Here is a 21,195-nt window from a genome sequence, read left to right as displayed (position 1 = left end):
TAAACACATTTATATATATTTCACACAAACACACCAAAGGAATCCCTTCCCTTGATTCCACACCACATGGCCACAACCATGTCAATCATGTTCTATGTCTTCTAGTGAGTACCCCAAGGTGTCTTGCTGCCATACCTATCGGCCACAACCGATAGAACACGTGCGAGAAACCATTGCTACGAATCATACACCATAACGCCAGGTAGAGTTCCCAAATACGAACATAGTTGGTAACGTCCCAATACTACCAAACTTGTCAGCTAACTACTGAGGAGGGCAATCTATCTTGACCCATCCGTACTAGCCATAACCAGCACACTCACACCGGCAACACTCGCCAACCCGAGCTCAACTCAAGGGTTCCTCGTGTTCATTCGCAATCCCAAGCTCAACTCGAGGGATGTCATTCCGAGCTCAACTCGAGGAATGCCACGTGCTTAACCCCTATCCCGAGATCAACTCAAGGAATACGTTTCGAGCTCAACTCAAGAAACACCAACAAGCCGACCTTTAAGATATCATAGAAGCCTTGTAGATCACGCACATCATAGCAAGTATAACACCAATCTGATGCAGCAAAATCACCTGGCGGGAGACACGTACCGCCAGGCGCTGCCGCTTCCAGATCGTCTGGCGGGGGACACGTACCGCCAACCGCTAATCGCCTTAGTCTTTACTATCACTGCAACTATCGCCTGGCGGGACTTCCTGTGTTGCCAGGCGCAACATGCCTTAGTATTTACCAAACTATAGACTCTGCCTGATGCACCCTTCCTTACCGCCAGGCGCCACCGTGATCCAAAACCCCCTGTTTCTACGTTGTCGCTTGGCGAGTCGATCACCACCGCCAGGCGCTACACTAGTACTTGCGTAGTACTGGTTTTAGTTCAGATTTAAGCACACTTCACACAGGTTGCTCTCATTCTAGAGTACCCCTAATAAAAGGCATTGCCATCTATAATGTTCCAGGCCTTATAGCACCTCACATGTGCATTCATCCCTAGTCATATAGACCATCCCAAGCATGCTCAAACAAAATAGAAGCAGCAACACTCTAACAATTTTAAGCACATGATCTTATGCACCAATGCAATTTAATATTGACACCCATGCCTTCACCAAACCAATTCTCCACATGTGACTAACCCAAAGGAACATTCAAATTGATAGAGACTTACTGCATAACCCAATCATGTTTCATTAGAAGCTACTTGAACTTATCAAGAGCTTATTCATGTATTTTACAGACTCCAAAATCAGCAATATTAAGTAATGTATATCTCTAGATACTGACCTCCAAATCCAATATCCACCGTTCAAAATGAAGAACCACATGTTATGGACCAACTGTCAAAATTTCACCTAAATCTGACGGTAAACGAACTGAGAAATGCAGTTTTACAAAAACCAAAAAAAATGGTGGTGCCTAGCGCCCAGAAGTGAGGATATGGCACCTGGCGGGACTAAAATACCGCTCGGCAGTTCCTATGCGTGAAAAGTACGAAAAATAGCATTTTTCGTGAACAAAACACCACGTGCACCGCCTGGCGACAACCTTTCACCGCCAGGCTATTCTTAACAGAAAACCCAATAATTGGGTTGTGTCAACATGAGTCGCCCGGCGGCTCATGAACTGCCGCCAGGCGGTGCATACAATTCTGGAAAAATCCCAATTGGTTCTGCATTTGCGTAAACCCCAAAACCCCAAATCAACCCTTCCCACATTCGTCTTGAGATAATTATATGGTGCACACATCATATTTATTCAATTCAGATTATTTTTATGCATCATATCATCTCTTAATTTAAAAGCCCCAATTTTCCAAATGGTTCAAACCTAATACTCATATAATCAATATCTCACCCAATTACTTCCCGTTACCTCACGATTTGCCACTTATGAAATATTTACATTATAAACAATTCCTAAGACCACTTTTTTCTTAGCAGAACAACCTTGAATCACAAAAAGAAACACTATTACCGTGCCAAACTGACACGCATCGCCTGGCGGTAGTTCATCGTCCGCCAGGTGGTTCATAGTAGATGTGCACAAAAACTGGAAAAATGCATGAGTCGCCTGGCGGTAGTTCATCGTCCGCCAGGTGGTTTCTGAAAACATTCCAGAAACACGAAATTTAAGCAAAGACAGAGGATAATCATATATAATCATGTTATACAACATGGAGTTAATCTTAAACACAAAATTAACGAGTTCAACTCCCCTAACCTAGATTCCTCGCTTTAAAAAGGATGACTCTAGAGTTCTTCCTTGATCACCAATTTCCTCCCTTGGCTCCAACCCAATTCAGCTCCTTTGCTTACTCTTTAATCACTTTGTTTCCTTTGAATTTGTGTTCCTCACAACACTATAATTTTCCAGTCTCAAAAACCCTTCAAATTGTCTTAGTTTGCCTTTTTATTATGGTCCTTAATTGTGGTTAATAGCCAAAAACGAAAATGACATTAAAATGAATGTAATTGCCATTCAAATTCCATTATGAGCTGTTTTCACCCACTCCTTGCTTCCTATGCCCCTTCACCTTCATGCCACAAGGAACAAGGAATTTTGGCAAAAAAAAAGCTTAATATGGTTCTACCAAGGTTTGAACCCATGACCATTCCAATGCCAACTCAATATATAACCATTTAACCAAATTCATGTTTTGTGATGATTAATATAATTCTATGATTATATTATCACTCAACATGATCAAGTATATTATTAAAAATAATAATAGATCAAATAACACACAATTGACATACATAAGATTCAAACCCAAGTCTTTTAACACAATAAAGTACTCTCAATCACTTAAACTAATACTTTTCCACATTACAACAATCAATATTAAATCTTATAAAGGCTCTCACTACTCGCATTTATTAATTAATTATTTAATTAATTAAATTTTCCCCGGGTCTTACACGATGGATCTTGACTAATAATTTTTGGGAATCAAAATAATATACTCAAAATTTATATATTTTATTATAGTCATTAATACAATAAAAAGGAATACATCACACATATCTAAAGAATTGTTGTTGATAAATATTTGAATCAAAACTAAATTTAAGCTATTTATTTTTCAATAAAAATAACTATATTGCTAGCAAGAAATTCATTTTTCATTTTATTCTGTAATATACCTTAATTTTTGTTTTAAAAAAAGACTAAAAGTTAAGTTATCATAAACTAATCAAAAAATTGAAAAACGTAAATACTAAAAGAAAAATCTATGATAATTAAACCAAAATTAAAAATCGATTATAAAAAAATACATAATGCATTACTTTTTCTTCTATATTCATAAAAAATAAATATACAAAAGACTCATAAAAAATAATACTAGCTATTAAACTAATATTTTACTCAAGTGAAACAAAAAAAAATTACCTTATTTTTTCAATAATAAAAAAGAACATATGAAAAAAATGAGAATTAATAATTTTTTAATTTTTTATTATATTTGATTTTATGTTTTATTATTTATTAACTTAAATGTTATGTTTTATAAAAGAAATAAAAGATACTTAACTAAATTCCAATCCCATATTACGTATAATTTAAAACTTTCTAAGAAAATTGGGGAATTGGGGACATGACACTCATTGTCCTTCCTATAATCCGTCCTATGGAATCAGATATGAGTACTACTGAGTGTCTATATGTTATCTGAATCTTTTAAAAATTTCTTCGTGTTATCCACCTCGTTATTCATTGAATATTCATGAAAAAATACCCATAGTTTTTTATACTGACAAGTAATTATGGATATCTACAAATAATTATATATATATATATATATATATATATTTTTAAATTGAAATAAAATTGTTTAAAATTAAATCTTTAAAACAAAAATTCAGATAAAAAAATAATTTTTAAGTAAAATTCAAATTAAATTACTAAATAACATATTGATGTAAATTAATTTGATTTCTTAGAAAACAATTTTAAATGAATTGTATCAAAATATAAATTTTAAAAAATTAATCTTTACAAAATAATTTCAATTTTATAGATTTAAATAAAAAAATGTGAAATCAAAATTTAAATGATTATTTTATAACTAATATTTATTTCTTTACTAATTTTATTTTGGTTGATAATTTGAATAAAATAAATACTTACATAGAATTTATTAATAACTATTAGGTGATCAGTTACCATAATATTTGTATTCATCCTTAACAAACAGAAAATTAAATGTTGGTATATATATATATATATATATATATATATATATATATATGTATATATCATATATTTTGTGATTTAAATTTTAATATATTTATAGATAATTCTTTTTAATATGTGCATAAACTTTATATTGAAAAGAGTATTACATTAAGATTTAAAAGAATATCATAAAATTAAAATTTTATCCAACGCGTTCATATAAGGAAAAAAAAATGATAACACCAAAATAATATATCTCTTAGATTCTGTTTTGGTTCACTCAGAATTTTGTATCAAAATTTCCTTTTAGTAACTGTTTATTAATTATTTTATTTTTTTAAAATTGTATAATTATATTTTAAACTTTAATTAATTACTAAAATAAAATGTTAAAAATTATTTCATATATTATTTCTTTTAATAATTATGATAAAAATTATTTTTTTATTATTATAATAAAAAAATGTGGATACTCACATATTTATTATGAAGTGAATGGTTGGGATTGAGATTGTTCTCTTCAAATTTTGAATGTTTAAACTTTTGCAAAAGCTCATGGAACATAGGAGAGATAGATGAAAAGGCAAAGAGAAGACTTGACCAGGGAGCAAGAGTACTCTAGCTAGAACCTTAAACGTACAGAACAAAGTTTGTTCATTTAGAACTACACAAAGGAACACAGGCACCACCAAAGTAGCTTACAAATCTCACTCACTCACTGCAATCACAATCAAAACCAGGTTAGCGCTCCTGGTTCCGTAGCCATGTCAAGGGTTTCGGCCAATTCTTCTCCTTCACGCTCACTTTCTGTGGCTTCCACCTTCAGAGCCTACACGCTCCCTATTATTCTCTTCGCCGGAGCCATGTACTACCAGCTCTTCGTTATTCCCAATGCCTTCCCTCGTTCTCATTACGATGGTAATTCCTTCTTTATCAATCAATCTATCTATTTATTTATTGCAAAACTGATTTTTTATTTCTGTATGTTTGGTGATTGCAGTTTTGCAAATTGAGAGCTATAGTTCCGTTGAAAAAGTGCAAGAGGCTTACGAGAAGCTTGAATCTAAAATGTAATTCATTCATGTCTCGTTTGATTAGTTTATGGGATGATTTTATTGTATTTTAGCATTTGGCAGTGGTAACTGTGAATATACTCTAAATTTTACACATACCCTTTTTTTTCTGTTTTTTATTTTTTGCTAAAGGAATTTCAAGAAGCTAAAATAAAAGTGGTTATTTTCTCAATATAAAGTAACCTAAACGCACAATCGAACGTTTGCTGTGTGCATGGATTGGATTTGTGATGTGATTAAGGAGTATGCTTTTCCCATCCACAATTTGAAACTCCGGTTTATGTGTAAGGACTGTGGATGAACAGATATTCATAAAGGGAATTCTTACTCACTGCCTGATTTATTTTGAACATTTAGTCCTAAAAAGTGTGTATGGTGCAAGATGAAGGGATAGTTAAATGCTTGGTTTCTGCATTTTCTGTTTGAGATGAGTAGTGCCTAGGTTAGTGCCCAGTGCTCACTTTACCTAGCTTATTTACTGTAGCTTGGTTATTTTATTTTCTTACATTTTTCTATTAAGTTTATTTTTAGTTAGGGCACCTTAGATGTGTGTGTGTGTACTTTTCATTTTTTTTTTTTTTAAATTGGAGTTTTTATTCTATGTAAAAAATTGTTTAATTGCCATAATAGGGTAGCTAAGATTCTTTTAGCAAAATTTCAGATAAAGAATAGTCATTTTGTTTTTTCATGTAGTTTGTTGAATAGGTTTTCGGGTCTTAGTTTGTTGAGTGTGCTTAAACTTTTGTGGAGCATTCTGTGTGATAGGTTACATAACATGCTATTAATAATCTTATGACATTAGTTAAATTGTCTTTCAGGAATTCTGCTGACGAAGCTTTTGATATTCATGAGTTTTTAAAGGTAATTGAGAGGTCATTTATCAGCTATCTTGTCTATCAGTCAAATTACAGTATGATGCACAAAATTCTCCTAAGAACAACATTCTCCTAAGGTGATAGTGACTTTGGTATTATGGGGTGCTCAAATCCCACATCAAGTAATATGGGAGGTTCGGTGGAGTATCAAGTGCTTGGTTCTTCCCCCCTTAATAACTAGCTTTTGAGGGTGGATTCCCCAAGTACTTTGTGTTACTTATCATATGGCTTTAAGACCACCCTCATATGATAAGGATCATTACACTTGGTTTACACTTTGGCCAAATCTAGTTTTAACTTTTAAGTTTATTGTGTTGGTTTCATGATTCAATTTGTTTTCTTAGGACTAGTTTGATTCACATTATATAAATTATACTTAATACTTCCAAACAGAGACTGTTGAATTTATTTGAATGAATCCCATCATCATGGTTTTAAGGCTACAAATCTGCTTAATCAGAGATCAACACGTACTGCCTTGACGTTGGACTGCACCTGCCTTAATGCCTTAATATGGTCTTGCAAACACTCTCTTGGAATGATGTGAAGAGAGGAAAACTTTGTTTATATACGTGAGTTTCAAATGTATAGTTGAAGTATGGTCTTTCTATTGAAGTTAGCCTAGCGTGAATTGGTGCATACGAAGAACCAGGGCTTTTCAGTAAGATTTAATTCTGCATACAAAATTTGATTGTTCTTGTTGGTATTGGTTTGTTTGTAGAGACATAGGATAGAATAGCTTTGAATGAAATGGCACTACAAACACCCACATCCACACACTTCATGATACAATTTACAAGGATAAGTGACTGGGTACTATTTCCATGGCCTTGTTTCCAGTGAACACTGTTGTAAAGCATTCTTAATCGCAGGGAGCACTGGCCCTCTTAGGGGCCTGCCTTAATTATGGCCTCAAAGGTTGTGGTTTAGTTCCATATTGACTAGAAATATGACTTATATAGAGATATAATTAAGTCAGCCAATTTTTTTGATAGTACAAGAGCTTATCCTAGATCCATTATTTGGTCACGTGAATTTGCCACATTCCAAGCTGGTAAGGAGCAACGGAAAGTATAGTGAAAGTATTGTGAAACTAAGAATTCTGGAAGGTAAATCTGAAAAGTGTCTTAAAAAATATGAAAACATGATACTAAGTTACACACTCCTATATATAGTGTATAATATTACAAAAGTCATATAGGGACCATGGAGAAAACCCAATTAGTTGAGATATTGGTATCCTCTCCACAGTTTTGAGTTATTGGTAAGCCCAATATGTACTGGATCAAAGGATGATAGGTGAAAGAGGGCTTTAACAACCTTATTGGCCCAAAGTCACAAGGCCTAAGAATATTTGAGTGCCGGTAACAACTGTGATTCAAATAAGTATCTCTGATTAGAAAGAACAATGATTTGAGTTAGGTCCCAAGTCCTAATTCAGAGAAAAACTAAATTGTGATACGTGAACTACATGTGAGCGTGCAGTGTAGCTATTATGAAATTAATATGCAGAAACTGTTTTGGATATCATAACTCACGAACATGTTATAAAGAGGTGGGTATGCATTCATGAAATGAGACTGTAGTACTCTTACTGATAAATTGGTATTTCTTTTTTCCTATCATATGCCCTGGTACTTTAACACGGTTTTATGTATTACTCATGATTTTTGTTTGATTGCTGTTCACTACCACATTAGCATTGTGGATTTACTATGGTTTTATTCATGTGATTTGCAATGAGAGCATGCTTTACAGATTCGATATGCTTATGAGTTGCTGACAAATCCTTTATGGAAAAGAGACTATGACATATTTGGTATTGATGAACAACTTGTGAGTACTCTCTTTTCCATCGTTTTAAACTTGTGTCTGTTTTTAAGATCTCTCTTGTAAATGTTTGTATCATCCCTGATTACTATCATCTCCAAATGGTTTAATTAAATGATATAATTTTACAATGGTAGCATATTGTTGAGAGTGCCAGCAAGCAATATGCAGGGAAACATATTTCAGAATTGAACCTCCCTTTACTTCAGGCCCAATCTGGTTAGTCAAAGCATTCATTAGATGTGAAGTTTTTCAATGGATATGTGACATGGAAACTTTTTTATTGATGGATGCAAAATCTTTTACCTCTTAGGATCTGTGGATCATTCTTCTAAAGTCATTACAGCTAGTGACTTCCAGTATATATTTCCAGATGTTAAGCCATGGCTAATTCAGGTACATATGTTGATATGTTGTAACAAATGTGATCACCGTCTAACTTTCATGCTGAATTATTCTTGTTATTTTTAACTCATATTTTTATTTTGTATAACTAAATTAACTGTACTTTTACCACTATTGACCTCCATAACTACTGAATGAAATTAAAACTATTTTCAATTAAATTATATTATATTTAATTGAATGAAAATCTGAGTTTCTGAAACTGTATTGACTATAAATCTTGTACTTTTTTTTCCATGATGCCTTAAATATTGGTTTCTACACTTGCATCGGAGTATTTCACTTACTGAGATCCTAAAGTTTTGGATCAAATCAATTATCCCTAGTTAAACCTGGCAATATAACAAGGAAGAATAAAATCTGATTATACTAATTTGAAAGCGAGTTTAGGCCTAACTTAACTTACAAAACCATGTTTTTAGTAAGAATAATTCACAAGTTAAACAAAAGTAGCATAAATCATGTCTCCTTAGAAAAAAGTACTCTTTGCAGCCTCAACAGTCATTTTCCCTATTTCAATCTCAGACACAATGGAATCAATTTTAGCTTCAATGAGTATAGCCATTACCTAGCAAGAACACTGCTTGCATCACACACTAAATAGAAAGTCACGTCTCCTTAAGATGGTCTTTTCTAGTAGCCTTTGTTGCTACTTTCTCCGCTTCAATCTCACAACAACAATAATGGCATCTGTTTCAGCTTCCTCCAGTTGATGCAGGTCATGCCCTTTTATCACCACAACAACTTCTATGTTCTTCCCTCCACTCTCTACAGCTTCAAGCAATGCATGAATAGCTAATTTCACAATCTCCTTGCCAAAGTTCAATATGCCTGAGGAGTTTGTTCAGTATAGGGAGGGTGTGCTAGTGTAGGGATCAAACCCAGCCATGAGGATGGAAAGCCCCAAGGGGTGAACACCACCACTCTGCTTGTGCTTCTAATTAAGGCCCACAATGTAACAAGTGATTTATGCAATGGTAACGGGATCCTCAACCTTACGAGTAACGATAATGAGCAATATATAAGTGTACAAATCTCATTTTATTTTACAAGTCGATTTTATAGGGTTGAGTTAATCTTGAACAACCTTAAAAGAATAATAAACATTCCCTCTCAAGCTGAAATATAAATATCTCAAATAGTAGGGAGCATGTTACATATGTAGCCTATCGAAGGATCTTGTAAGGATTTAGTTTGTCTATCTGCAAGTTGTTCCTTAGAGCTTACAAAAGTAGTCTTGATGATGCCAAGGGAGATCTTCACTCCACTGTAATGAAAGGACAATTAACCTTTATATCTTGTGTAAGATAGGATTTGGAGAAATGTTGATTGAAGCAAGTTCTGTGAGACCTATCTTCAAAAATTTGAACAGCTGAAGCAAATGCTTTAACCACAAGATACTCTCTACTTCTGTACTTGATCTTGTACCTACAATTTGCTTCATATTTTTCTTTTTCCAAGAGATCAAGTTTCCACTAGTTAGAACACAGTAGCCTATCATGAATCGTCTATCACTAGCATTTCCTGCCCATTCCACCTTGGATGATTAGCGTCACCCCTATTCATTGATTTATCTTATTTGATCAACTGCATTCCTATGCCTATCACTTGGTGAATTGAGAAATTGATTGACAACCCTAATAGGAAATATGTTGTCCTGACTAGTCATTATGAGATAATTTAGCTTCCTATTTGTAATATACTAGCAACATAGTCACTGCATGTATCTTAGCCTTAGTCCTTCTTTAGCCCAGCTTAGTGGCACACCTGTGAGGAGAGTAGATTGCATGCCTTTTAGTCCTATGAAAAGTAGACCAAAAGGGACCCTTAGGAGGCATGAGTTAAGGGGATCTCAAGGTAAATAATATCTTTGAAGATTTAATCTTTAATTGGGCCAAATAGTGTTGGTGTTATCCATTGTAGTGGACCTCACATAGAGGGATAAGGCTCTTGTAATAAATAATAATACATTAAAGTCATGCCTTGGTTAAATGAATGAACCAAAATGGCATGTCTCATTGAAGTGGCTGCACCTTAATCAAGAGGTACTGACTCCTGTTCCCTGATTTTAGCACCTTAACCATCCCTTCTTGCACCTTTTGTTATACTGCTTCAAACATAGGAATTGGGAATGTCACGTGAACTTTCAAGATAGCATTATTTTTGATAATATTGGAACATTATTTTTCCAAAAGAAATGTGGTGGTATGTTTGAGACTATAACTATATGTTGGTAAATTATTTGCTTTTCATCATATTATTCCATGAAATGGAAAACTAGTCATATTTAATCCATTTTGTAAATTGGAAAGATATTCATCAGCTTTCTTTACTTTTTAGTAACATGATGTCTCTTGAAAGATATATTTGATCAATCTTTCTTGTAAAGATTGTATATCACCATTGTTGCCTGCTTCCATAATTTTTATCTATTTGATTCTTTTAAAAAATTAACTTGAATTTGATGTTGGATGTATTTGTATCAGTTGTATTCATCAGGGAGTGAAAATTGTGCTCAATTTTCCAAGTCCTGGAATAAAATTGGTAAGTTATTTAAACTTAACTCCTGGGATAAATTTTTTTCTTTATGCACGTGATATATTTCTGTGGAAATGTTACCCTTTTCTGACTAATAGCATTTAACTTTTCTTGAGTTAGTCACTTAGTCTTTAGGTTTTTGAATTATATTGCTAGAAAAGGGAGAGAAATTTCCTTGTCACAGTAAATTGAAGTTAAATGAGAAATATGCGAACTTGTTTCAGGTGTATCTTTCCCCTTATCTCTGTTTCTGTCTCTCTCTTTCTCTTGGAAGTTTCCACTTAGTCTGTTTTTTGGCAGTGTTTCCTTCCCTAAACAGTGATAAGTTTATGGCACTATTCTTTATATTTTACATGGATTTAATCTAATTGATATCCAAGCCCTTTGTTATTATTTTAGTCACCAGTTCAATGACCAGTTTATTCTGATGAATTTCTCTGCTTTTAGCTTCTTTATTGGATGTTGTTGCAAACATTGGTGTGGTGGAACTTGGTGAGAAGGAGCTTGCCATATACCTTGCAGATAGAAGATCAACTGGAAAACCATTTTTTAGAAATGGTATGTGCTGAATACAGTCAAATTTTTGTTTCTGCCCTTTTGTTTTTGTGGGATCCCTATAAAAAATGAATGTTCCCTTGTTTAAGTAGTTGTTTTGTTTGACCCTTCTGTTATATATTTATAAAACAGTCCAATATAAGGAGCATTCTATACAAAACGTGCAATTATTATTTGTAAATTCACTGTAAAGATTGTTCCATTTTATCCAAATCAGACTAGTTCAATGCGTGCTGTTTCCGAGTATGTTTCTTTTTGTGTATACTTAATACACACTTGTGTGTGAGACTTGTGAGTATTTCTTTATAACAATCGTGTTGCATCTATCCATGGATACCTGTGATAAAACAGATTTATTATTGGTGGTTTCCTTCTATGTTGATTAACTATAAATGATTAAATATAAATACAAAATGATGACCTTATAATCAAATTAAAATAATAGTATACTTTTTAGACAGAAAGCTGTGACTGGCCTAGATTTTTTTGTGTAATGGGAGAAAAACACAGTTATATAGATGATATTCCATAAGGTACCACACATCTGTATTTGGCTGCTCAATAACAGCAAATTTAATAGAGAATTACTAACTCTTCAGAAGGTACATCTTCCATTCAGTTTCAATATAATTTTCTTTCAATATGGTATTAGAGCATAGTGATCCATGGCCTAAAAGAATATTCCACAACGTTCCCCTCTGCTACCTGCGGTGACTTAGGCAATGTGGTTTCAAACTCACAGAACTGCAACTAGCAGTGGTTGTCATATTTATTCTGCTGCTAGATCCAATCACGTTTTCTCATAACTTCAGAGAAACTTGATGACAAAAATTCTTTGCTATGGTGATGACAAGTCAAGCACATAGGTTGCATAATTTAGTTTGACTATGAAAATTCCTCTTTATTTTCTTTCTGAACAAGATCTTTATCTTAATTATGTGACTCCAAATTATCTTGTTTGGAGACAACAAGATCAAATGTTTAGTCTGGTTACAATGGTCTCTTTCTAGTCCCACTCTTGCTCTCTTTATTCTCGCTCATGAACTGCGACAACATAATTATAAGAAGAGAACTATTTCAGACTGTTAGAATATAATCAGCGGTTACAAATTTCTAGAAAATCAACCGTTACATAATATCGTAAATTAGGGTGATTGATTCCATATTATTATGTGCCTTTATTGTAATTTGTTAAGATATCATTAATATCCTATTTTCTGTTTCTACTGTTATTAGTCTTCATATGTATTTTGGCCCATATTTTCTTTATTATAAATACAATCCCTATGTGTATTTTCTACACAAAGGAGATTATTCTCAAATCCTATTTTTTCTATATTCAACATAATTGATTCTATTCAATAGTATAAATACATATTGTGTGCTCTGCATTAGACACACAATACAATATAAATACATATTGTGTTCAGAACATATACAATTCTATGCATTCTCAGTCTTCCTTCAATGATGAGTCTGTTCAACTTGATAGCAATGTTATTGAAAAATGGTCATGGTGGAAAGCGACAGTGGATTTTCTGCTGCTCGCTACAACATAGACCTGAAATATGTAGGACAATAAATAATTATTTTATTAATTACAATCACACTAGTTACATTCTCGTAGTCTCTATTTGTAATATCAAAACCTTTGAGAAAAGAAAAAAAAATTATGCTGAAATGAATAAGAAGATTCTTAATATTTTTCCTAATTACTTTGAAGATATTGAGAATATTTTTTATCATGATAATATGCTATTTACAACACTCCCCCTCAAGTTTGTAAATAAATATTAGTGTTGTTACTAGAGATGCAATATTAGAAAAGGGGTTTAGCTTTATAAATTGCCATTACTTCTAATTTCTAGTTGACTTACAAATGCCTGTTTCTGTCTTCAATGGTAGATGTCTGTTTAAAGTTTTCCATGATAAAGATAGCATTTCCTTGTCTTGATGTATTGAAAACAATGGTCCAGGTGTTCCATCTCTTGTTGCCATTCCTGCAGGATGTCGTTCTCCTAAATGTATTAGGAGGTGAGTTTTATTATTTAACCAAGGGTTCATTTGAGATTAGAGAATAGGAGTTTTGATTTTTTTTAACTTTACTGACATGTTAATTCACATTTGGATAAGTAGGTCAATAATCATTATTATATCATGTTTGTAGTCTACTTGCACTAGTCATTTCTACTACATGGAGTTACTATAAATTATTTTCTTGTGTCAGGTTTAATGGTGAGCTTACGGTTGATAAGGTTACAAATTGGTTTGCAACAACTATACTGGCTTTACCTCAAATTAACTACTACTCAAGGGAAACTCTGGTAAACGTGTTAAAAATATGATTTAAATATGTTAAAAATATGAATTGATTATATTAAATATATATGATATTATTTGATAGGAAAATATATTATCAAATATTTCCCATTACATGGTATTGTTTTCTTCAGTATTATTGTATCTCTACTTCATTATCAAATATTTCCCATACTAAATAAACATGAAAGTGTTTCTCCTTCTTTCATCTGGCCTTTCTTAAATTTCATTACCAAATTATCCAGCATTAAACAATCACATATGTCCATGCCATACAAATTTAGCACTGTTTTTATGTTAGAAGTTGACTGCCTAACACAACCTCTACTTTTGTCTAGGCTCAGGATATGCTTTGTAAATATTTAAAACAATACACAGAAAAGGGTGGAGTTTATGAAATGATGCCTAAGTAACCAAAAACAAAGTGAATAAGTGATAACCAAATACATGATAATATTTTTTTATTTGGTCTTTAGCTTATAGAAATAGGTATAGCGTCGAAGATTGACCAATTCAGTTATTATTCTTAGAAAGGTTGCTTTTAAAATAATGAAAATAATATTTTTTTGGTAGAAGGACAATTGAACAAAGATTTTAAACAAGTTCATGGCATATCTAATTTGAAAACTAACTCCTATTGGGTTATCATGCTTTCATTGTTATTGTCCAATGTCCAACTAACTTGATTTGCTTTTGGAATATAAATTATCTATTGTGAGTTTTAATGGTTACTAAGGGTATTTGGAATGCCACTTCAAAATTTCAGGTGCCAAATTTTCTTGGTAAAACTAGTCATCATAAGGTACAATTACATTGCTCTTCTGTTAAAAAAATCTACATATTTTGCTCTCTGACTTTCTTAGCATAAATATCGTTCTTATATTTTCCACCTACTAGTCAACTTCTGTACTTTCATCACACATTTTTTTATTGAATAAAGTTTAATGTTTATTTAAGTTGTTAATTGTTTGAGGAAAATTATATTTAAGGAACCCTACCTGAAAATATTTCAAATTACAGAATGCCACACACTTCATAACACGATTTTCACATTATTGTGTGGATCTTTTACTGGATTTCTGGTGTAACTGATTGAGGTTACTGAGAAGTCAATTTTATCCAATATAATTAGGTTACAAATGGCTGTAATGCATCTGTAAACTGTTGCTCAGTTTCCTTGCTTAGTAATTTGTAACCTGTACAGTTTGCAATAGCTTAAAGATATGGCTGAAAAATAGTGGTCAGTCAATCTTTATTTAAAGAAAATGCTAAACTTCTTTTGTCCAGTGGTGTAATATTCTTTTTGAGCATGTCATCGGAAACACATTAGCCACTTTTCTTCTGTATCTTAAGTTTTCTGCCCTAATTCTAGCCAATGAGCAACAACTACTGTTACACTACCACATCTTGTCTTGTGGCAGCAATAATGCATTTAATATGTTCAGAAATCAGTCTTCTACCATAATATGCGTAAACAATAATTTTCGAGTCATGAATTGTGACATTCAGCTTGTGCTTGGTTGACCTGAAAATATGCTGGTAGAACATGGTGCTATGAAAGGTTTGAAATAACTATTACTTATATTTGGCTTTGATTAATCTTGGAGAAGAAAAATCCTTTTGGTTTCAAAAGTTCCATTTTTTACACGTTATACAACTTTTGTCCTCCTTTGCAATTAGCTTGTAGATGTTCAAAAAATAATTTTCCACCTCTGGGCCAAGTTTCAAGGTTAAGGAAATAGTAATTCATTTTTGTCATCTTTATGGTAGTCTTGCTAGAAAAAGAACAATTATTTCCTTGAAATAATATATTCCTAACACCCACTTAATCTTGTTTGGATGCCCTCTGATTGAGTAGATCTAGAATTTATCTGTTTTAAGGTTTATTTTCTGTGAATCATCGCATATAGGTAAAAGTCCTCTTTTTCTCAACATTTGGTGAGCGTGCTGCCCCATTTATACGACAAGCAGCTAAAGACTATTGGGCTTTTGCTTCATTTGCATTCATTCTCTGGCGGGAAGAGGAATCTTCCTATTGGTTGGGAGCGTAAGTGACAATTTTCAGAAAATATGAATCAGGAAAACAATATTCTGCATTACATTTTCTGTACAGAAGAGGATGGTGCTATGAATATTGTTATATTCACCAGCCTATTGGTTCATTGCTTGATCTGGCATTGAAGTGTTGAATTTATTTTGGTTTATCTGTTTTCAAATTTCAGATTTGGGGTGGAATCTGCACCGGCTATTGTATTTCTTAAAGACCCTGGTGTCAAACCTGTGGTTCACCATGGTCTGTTTCATCTTTCATCATATTACTCCATTACCATACGAATATACATCTGCCCTTCCAATCAACTGACTGTCTATGCATTGTGTATTGCAGGTTCTATCAACAATTCAATTTTTCTGAACTTGATGGAAAATAATAAACAGCAAGGTAGATGCAAATTCATTGTTCACATTCGCATGTTTGATAGCCATAATTTTTCCTAAATGAAAAATTACGTACCTGTAATTTTTAAAGGTAGGTTGGGAAAATTGGGTGGAGACTCTGCTGTGGGACTAGTGCACTAACTTCAATTGAGAGTTCAAAGATCTAATCCTGAAATAGATGGAATTACTTTCTACCTAGATTGGAATAAACCAAACGTTTTCAGAAAACAAATATGATAGTTTACTCCTGTATGACAATACATTATAAAACTTTAGTATCAAGTTCATTCATCTGAAGAGAAATGAAAATAAAAACTGGGATGCCCAATATCATGTAGGCAATGACTTTGACTAATTTTTGTTCTCAACACATGTGGCAAGGACCACAATATTAACCCAAAACTGTTTGTCTGTTTGCATACTATGTGCCTTTGGGCTTTTTCTTGTCAATTTCTTGTGACTAGGTACTAGGTAGTGATTACTATTTTTACTGCGTATAACAACAAATACTCCTTGAATGTATATATAAATAAATTAGTTTGTCCATCTGATGCATGTCTTATTCTATTCAAGGCATTATTAATATTAACTTTTGTTAATATAATGGTAAATTTTTGTTCACCCTTTTTGCTTCCAGAGCTTCGGCAACTAAGGAGTGTGACATCAATGGAGCTAGGTTGTGATCCTCATGGCTATTCTCGTGCTGGTTATGATACAATGATATGGTATTGTGCTATTGTAGTTGGAAGGCCAAGTCTGGAGCTGAACAGAATGCGTGAAGTATGTCTTCTTAGTCTCGTTTTTGGGCATAATTTGTTTATATCGAGAATTATGCTAATTTTAGTTCCTTATAAAAGTCAAATCACTGTTATAATAATTGATACTTTAAGTTTTGATAGGTTCCTAGTAAAGTAAACTTGAGGCTCTATTCTAGTTTTCATTTTTATTTTGGGTAAATAGCTGGTTCGAAACAACAAGTATGGCTATATTTTGTTTTTAGTACAGTGAGAACAAAACTTACAATCTTAGTAAAAAACTTTAATTCCATTAATATTGTTTGAACTCTGTAAATAGTTAAGGTAAGTCCACAAGTATGATCTTCAGTAATTGTCACTTGTGTTTATTAAGAGGAAAGTTAATGTTGACATGCAATTAACTTTGAAGAAACCACTAAGGGTTAAATTTATAAAGCAAAAGGCAAAGAGTCCTTCAAGGTTAATTACATATTAACATTAATTTTTCCTTTAATAAACACACATACCAATTACTAAAGACCAAAACACATATTCAATTACTTCAACCATTAACAGAGTTTAAATAAAATTAACAAATTAAAGTTTTTGTATTAAGAATGTAATTTTTTTTTTCTTGCTGTACTAAAAAAAATATCTCAATACTTATTGTGCTAAACCGACTATACCCTTTATTTTTACAGCTTCAAATTTGGTAGAGTTGTAATTTTGTTCCATAGACTATGTACAGGGTCCAAGAAACATTTTCTAAGTACAGCCAAGTGGATGCATCATCTGAAAATCAATCCTTAGCTCCAGCTGTGGATGCATTTAAGGGAAGGCGGTTGACATTTGCTTGGCTTGATGGTGAAAAGCAAAAGGTATTTTTTTTTTTCTTTCATTTGAATGATTTACTTTTTAGCTGGTGTTTCTAAGTGAATTACCCTTCTTTTTTATCAGAGTAAATCTCATAATGCTGATGCTTGACATCAGTGATTGATTTAACATTAGAGAACTTTTTTAAGAATACCAATTTCATTTGACAATGACCCATGGGCATCAAAGCAAAAATTTATTCTAAATTGCTGCTTTGACAGCATCTAATCTGCAAGATGATGGCTGTATTATACGTCACTTTGATGAACTAGTCACATGACCTAATTTCACTACTAAATCATTAGAATGCTTTATTATGCATATCCATCCAGATTTTACCACAGTATAATGTCCTATTTTACATATTCATCCAGGTGTTACTTATCTTTTTCGGATGATGCACTTGTTTTGTTAAATATAAAATGTATTATCTATTACATATGGACAGAGATGGTTTTGTTCACTAGCCTACAGTGGCTTGGAGTATTGGTTTTGCCCTTTTTAATGGAAATTATGGAAATAGGGGCATTTGAAAAGGCATAGGTTCTTATATTCATTGTAGATAATGTAAAAGGGTTCACATTACAGTTATGCCTCACCTATTACTTCTACTCATTTATTTCGTGACATTTATAGTACTATTGCTTTGGCCCACATCCCAGTGCTTCCATGCTAACACAAAACATTCGGAACTTGACCTTTTCATTTTGTTGAGAATCAATTTTGATTATTGTGTACTTATTGTATAACGGAAACAATATGTGATTTATAGGAACAAATATAATCAATTGTATTTATCATTTTCAGACAATATAATAAAGTCACCACCAAGTATCTAAGACACAGTATTCTCTAAATTTGCTCTATTTTTCCATTTCAACGTCGTGTATGCCAGATTTTTCTTTTGTTTTCAGTTTCATATACAAATATTTGAAATGAGAAACATAATGAAAATGAGATTTTTTATGTCTTTTTAATTGTCTCTTGAACAGGAAATGAAAGCAAATTCATTTTTCAAACTAAACATGCCCCTAATTCTTATGTTCTTCATAAGTTATTGACAATATTTGCTTAATATCTTTTATTTAAATCAGTTTTTAAAAAATCTTTTAGTTTTTCAGAAATATCTTTTACATAAAGATAAAAATATATTTATTTATTATTTAGATTTAGGAAGATAAGATTGGGGTATTGTTAATATTTGATATTGTGTTACATTTTATTCTATACAACAAAATAAACCAAAAGCTTCTCCAATAACATATCTTTCATATTTTCAAAATCCGAAATCCTAAAATAAGTGAGTTATTTCTTTAAATTTTTCTGATGTATTTTGAATTGAAAATACTTTTACATCATCTTTGCCACTATTTCTAACCTGAGCTATTTACCTAAATTGATTGTGTAGGATTACTGCCAATTTTACCTTGGTCAAGCGGGTAGCGATCACACTTGTGGGCAACGACGGAGTGTGACTGATATTCCTAGGTTGTTTGTCATTCGTTACCTGAGGAATAGTAGTGCTGTTGATTTGAGAAAAGAACAAAAATCCAACTGGAAATCATCACTGGTCCAAGATCTAATTAGTGATTCTGATCTTGCAGGCCAGTTTGTCGCTGGGTACAAGGGCGAAGATGATGTTTCACAGGTTTGCCATTTTGCAATAAAAGATTCACAATGATAAACTGCTTTTACATCTCTTTTATAACTTAGTGCATTGTCATCGTAAAAACTAATGATGTACAATGACGTAGATGCACAGTTCTTTTAAGATATTTTCTATTTTCATTTGCAGATTACCCACTGGCTTGCAAACATTATTTCTGATGGTGACTCTAGAGACTTACCATTCTTTGTAAGTTTTATTACCTTTTGAATAGGTTTTGTAGGTAAGCCTTATTGTATGGGACACATTCAATGTTGAATTAATAACCTTGGCCCTCACTCGAGTATTTAATTTCTGTTTACCGGTTTTCTCTAAATGTCACTTTACATTCATTATTGTGATCATTTGATTTCACAATTGCCCAGGTTAATATTTTAAAATGAGAGGTTGTTGATGGGATTAATTGTGTAGTTTACTGATTAAGAAAATACTATCTCCTCGTTGCAGTCGCTACGAACTCCTGAGCTTGTCCCTGATGACACAGAACCTATTTCACAAAATATTCCTCTGAACAATCTGAAGCAGAGTATTCTTGGTAGTCTTAGTGGACTCTCTATATACCGTGAGGATCCTAGAGTTGGTCCGTTTTTGCTTTTGGGTGCATTAATTTCTTTGGGTACTATATGGCTGCGTAGGAGCCAACAAGTTCATCCTTCTGAACCAAATCAACCTAGTTCCAATCACCCATCTGAATCAAATCAACCAAGTCAACCCAGCTCCAAGGTAACTTTTGCCCTGATATCTAGCATTTTTTTTTTTTTCAAATTTGTTTATATTTCTTGTATAATTTCATTCTGACAGATGTTTTCACAGGATGAAAGGGAAAAAAAACCTAGAGACCGGGTCAGGAATCGGTCAAATAAAAAAGCACCCCCTTCTATGACTGATTTTGAACCATCGAATTCTTACCAGGTTCCACTATCAGATTCTGACTCAGAGTAATTTCAGTCTGGTTGCTCCATGAAGGAAAGGAAAATACACAATGTTACATGGTCTGAAGGTGGAGTTCTTCGTTTGGAGCAAGATAATTGCTTATTTTCAAAATATAATTGATTATTTAAAGATTTTTTAATTGTTTGCGCAGATAATTAATTATTACTTAGAATGATTTATGAACTATTTTTAACTTGTCTCGTCATTAATGTTTGTTGTGTTGGTTAAGTAGGCTTCTACACTTGGTAGTTTTTTAAGGACGGATTTTCAAGAAAATTTGACCGTATTGCATAATGTTTATAATGTTTATGGTGGAGTGTATTTAACTAAATTGAACTTTCAAGAGTGGTCAAGCAATTCATCACATTTTTTAGCGAAAACCAAACAAGTTTAAAAGCTTGAATTCATCGAGCAAATTATCTTAGCTACATAATTGCATTTTTAGTTTTGAAACCCACACTTATTCAATGTTAACTCCTAAAATAGTTTCAATGCTTTTCAAATTCTATCAATTTAGGTTTTTCAGTATTTTCCACTTCATTCATTGGCTTCTAGTGAGCTTCAGAATCAAAGAAATGAACAATCTGACTTTAATGGAATGCATAATGGGATTATTTCGGGGGTATGCATTTGACCATGATTTAAAACAAGGAAGGCCTCAATCATTTTGAAAATTGCATAAAATAAGTTTCAATCCAAATAGTCAAGTTAAGTTCTAGCATTAATTTACTTTAAGCATTTTAAAGTGAAGCAAATTAAATTGATAAATGCA

At 32.7% G+C, this 21,195-nt stretch overlaps 1 protein-coding gene across 3 annotated transcripts; it reads left to right on the top strand.

Annotated features, from left to right (window-relative positions):
* The first annotated feature begins 4,715 nt into the window (after positions 1–4,715).
* LOC114164227 lies at positions 4,716–20,651 on the top strand. 3 transcript variants are annotated; one of them, XM_028048816.1, is made up of 21 exons: positions 4,716–4,926; positions 5,013–5,104; positions 5,187–5,256; positions 6,078–6,120; positions 7,893–7,970; positions 8,102–8,183; positions 8,278–8,360; positions 10,856–10,913; positions 11,355–11,465; positions 13,439–13,496; positions 13,690–13,786; positions 14,548–14,583; positions 15,692–15,828; positions 16,004–16,074; positions 16,168–16,221; positions 16,855–16,997; positions 17,689–17,829; positions 19,233–19,472; positions 19,620–19,679; positions 19,938–20,213; positions 20,292–20,651. In XM_028048816.1, exons 2-21 carry the CDS (start codon positions 5,050–5,052, stop codon positions 20,430–20,432), a joined length of 2,034 nt encoding a protein of 677 aa, XP_027904617.1. In that variant the 5' UTR covers positions 4,716–4,926; positions 5,013–5,049; the 3' UTR covers positions 20,433–20,651. The 3 variants fall into 3 exon arrangements, with proteins under 3 accessions (XP_027904617.1, XP_027904615.1, XP_027904614.1); XM_028048814.1 differs by having other exon boundaries at positions 4,716–5,104; positions 20,304–20,651; XM_028048813.1 differs by having other exon boundaries at positions 4,716–5,104.
* Positions 20,652–21,195: the final 544 nt, after the last annotated feature.

Source organism: Vigna unguiculata, chromosome 9 (genome assembly GCF_004118075.2).
Source record: "Vigna unguiculata cultivar IT97K-499-35 chromosome 9, ASM411807v1, whole genome shotgun sequence".
Classification (NCBI taxonomy): Eukaryota; Viridiplantae; Streptophyta; class Magnoliopsida; order Fabales; family Fabaceae; genus Vigna; species Vigna unguiculata.
This window is presented reverse-complemented; position numbering and strand designations above follow the sequence as displayed.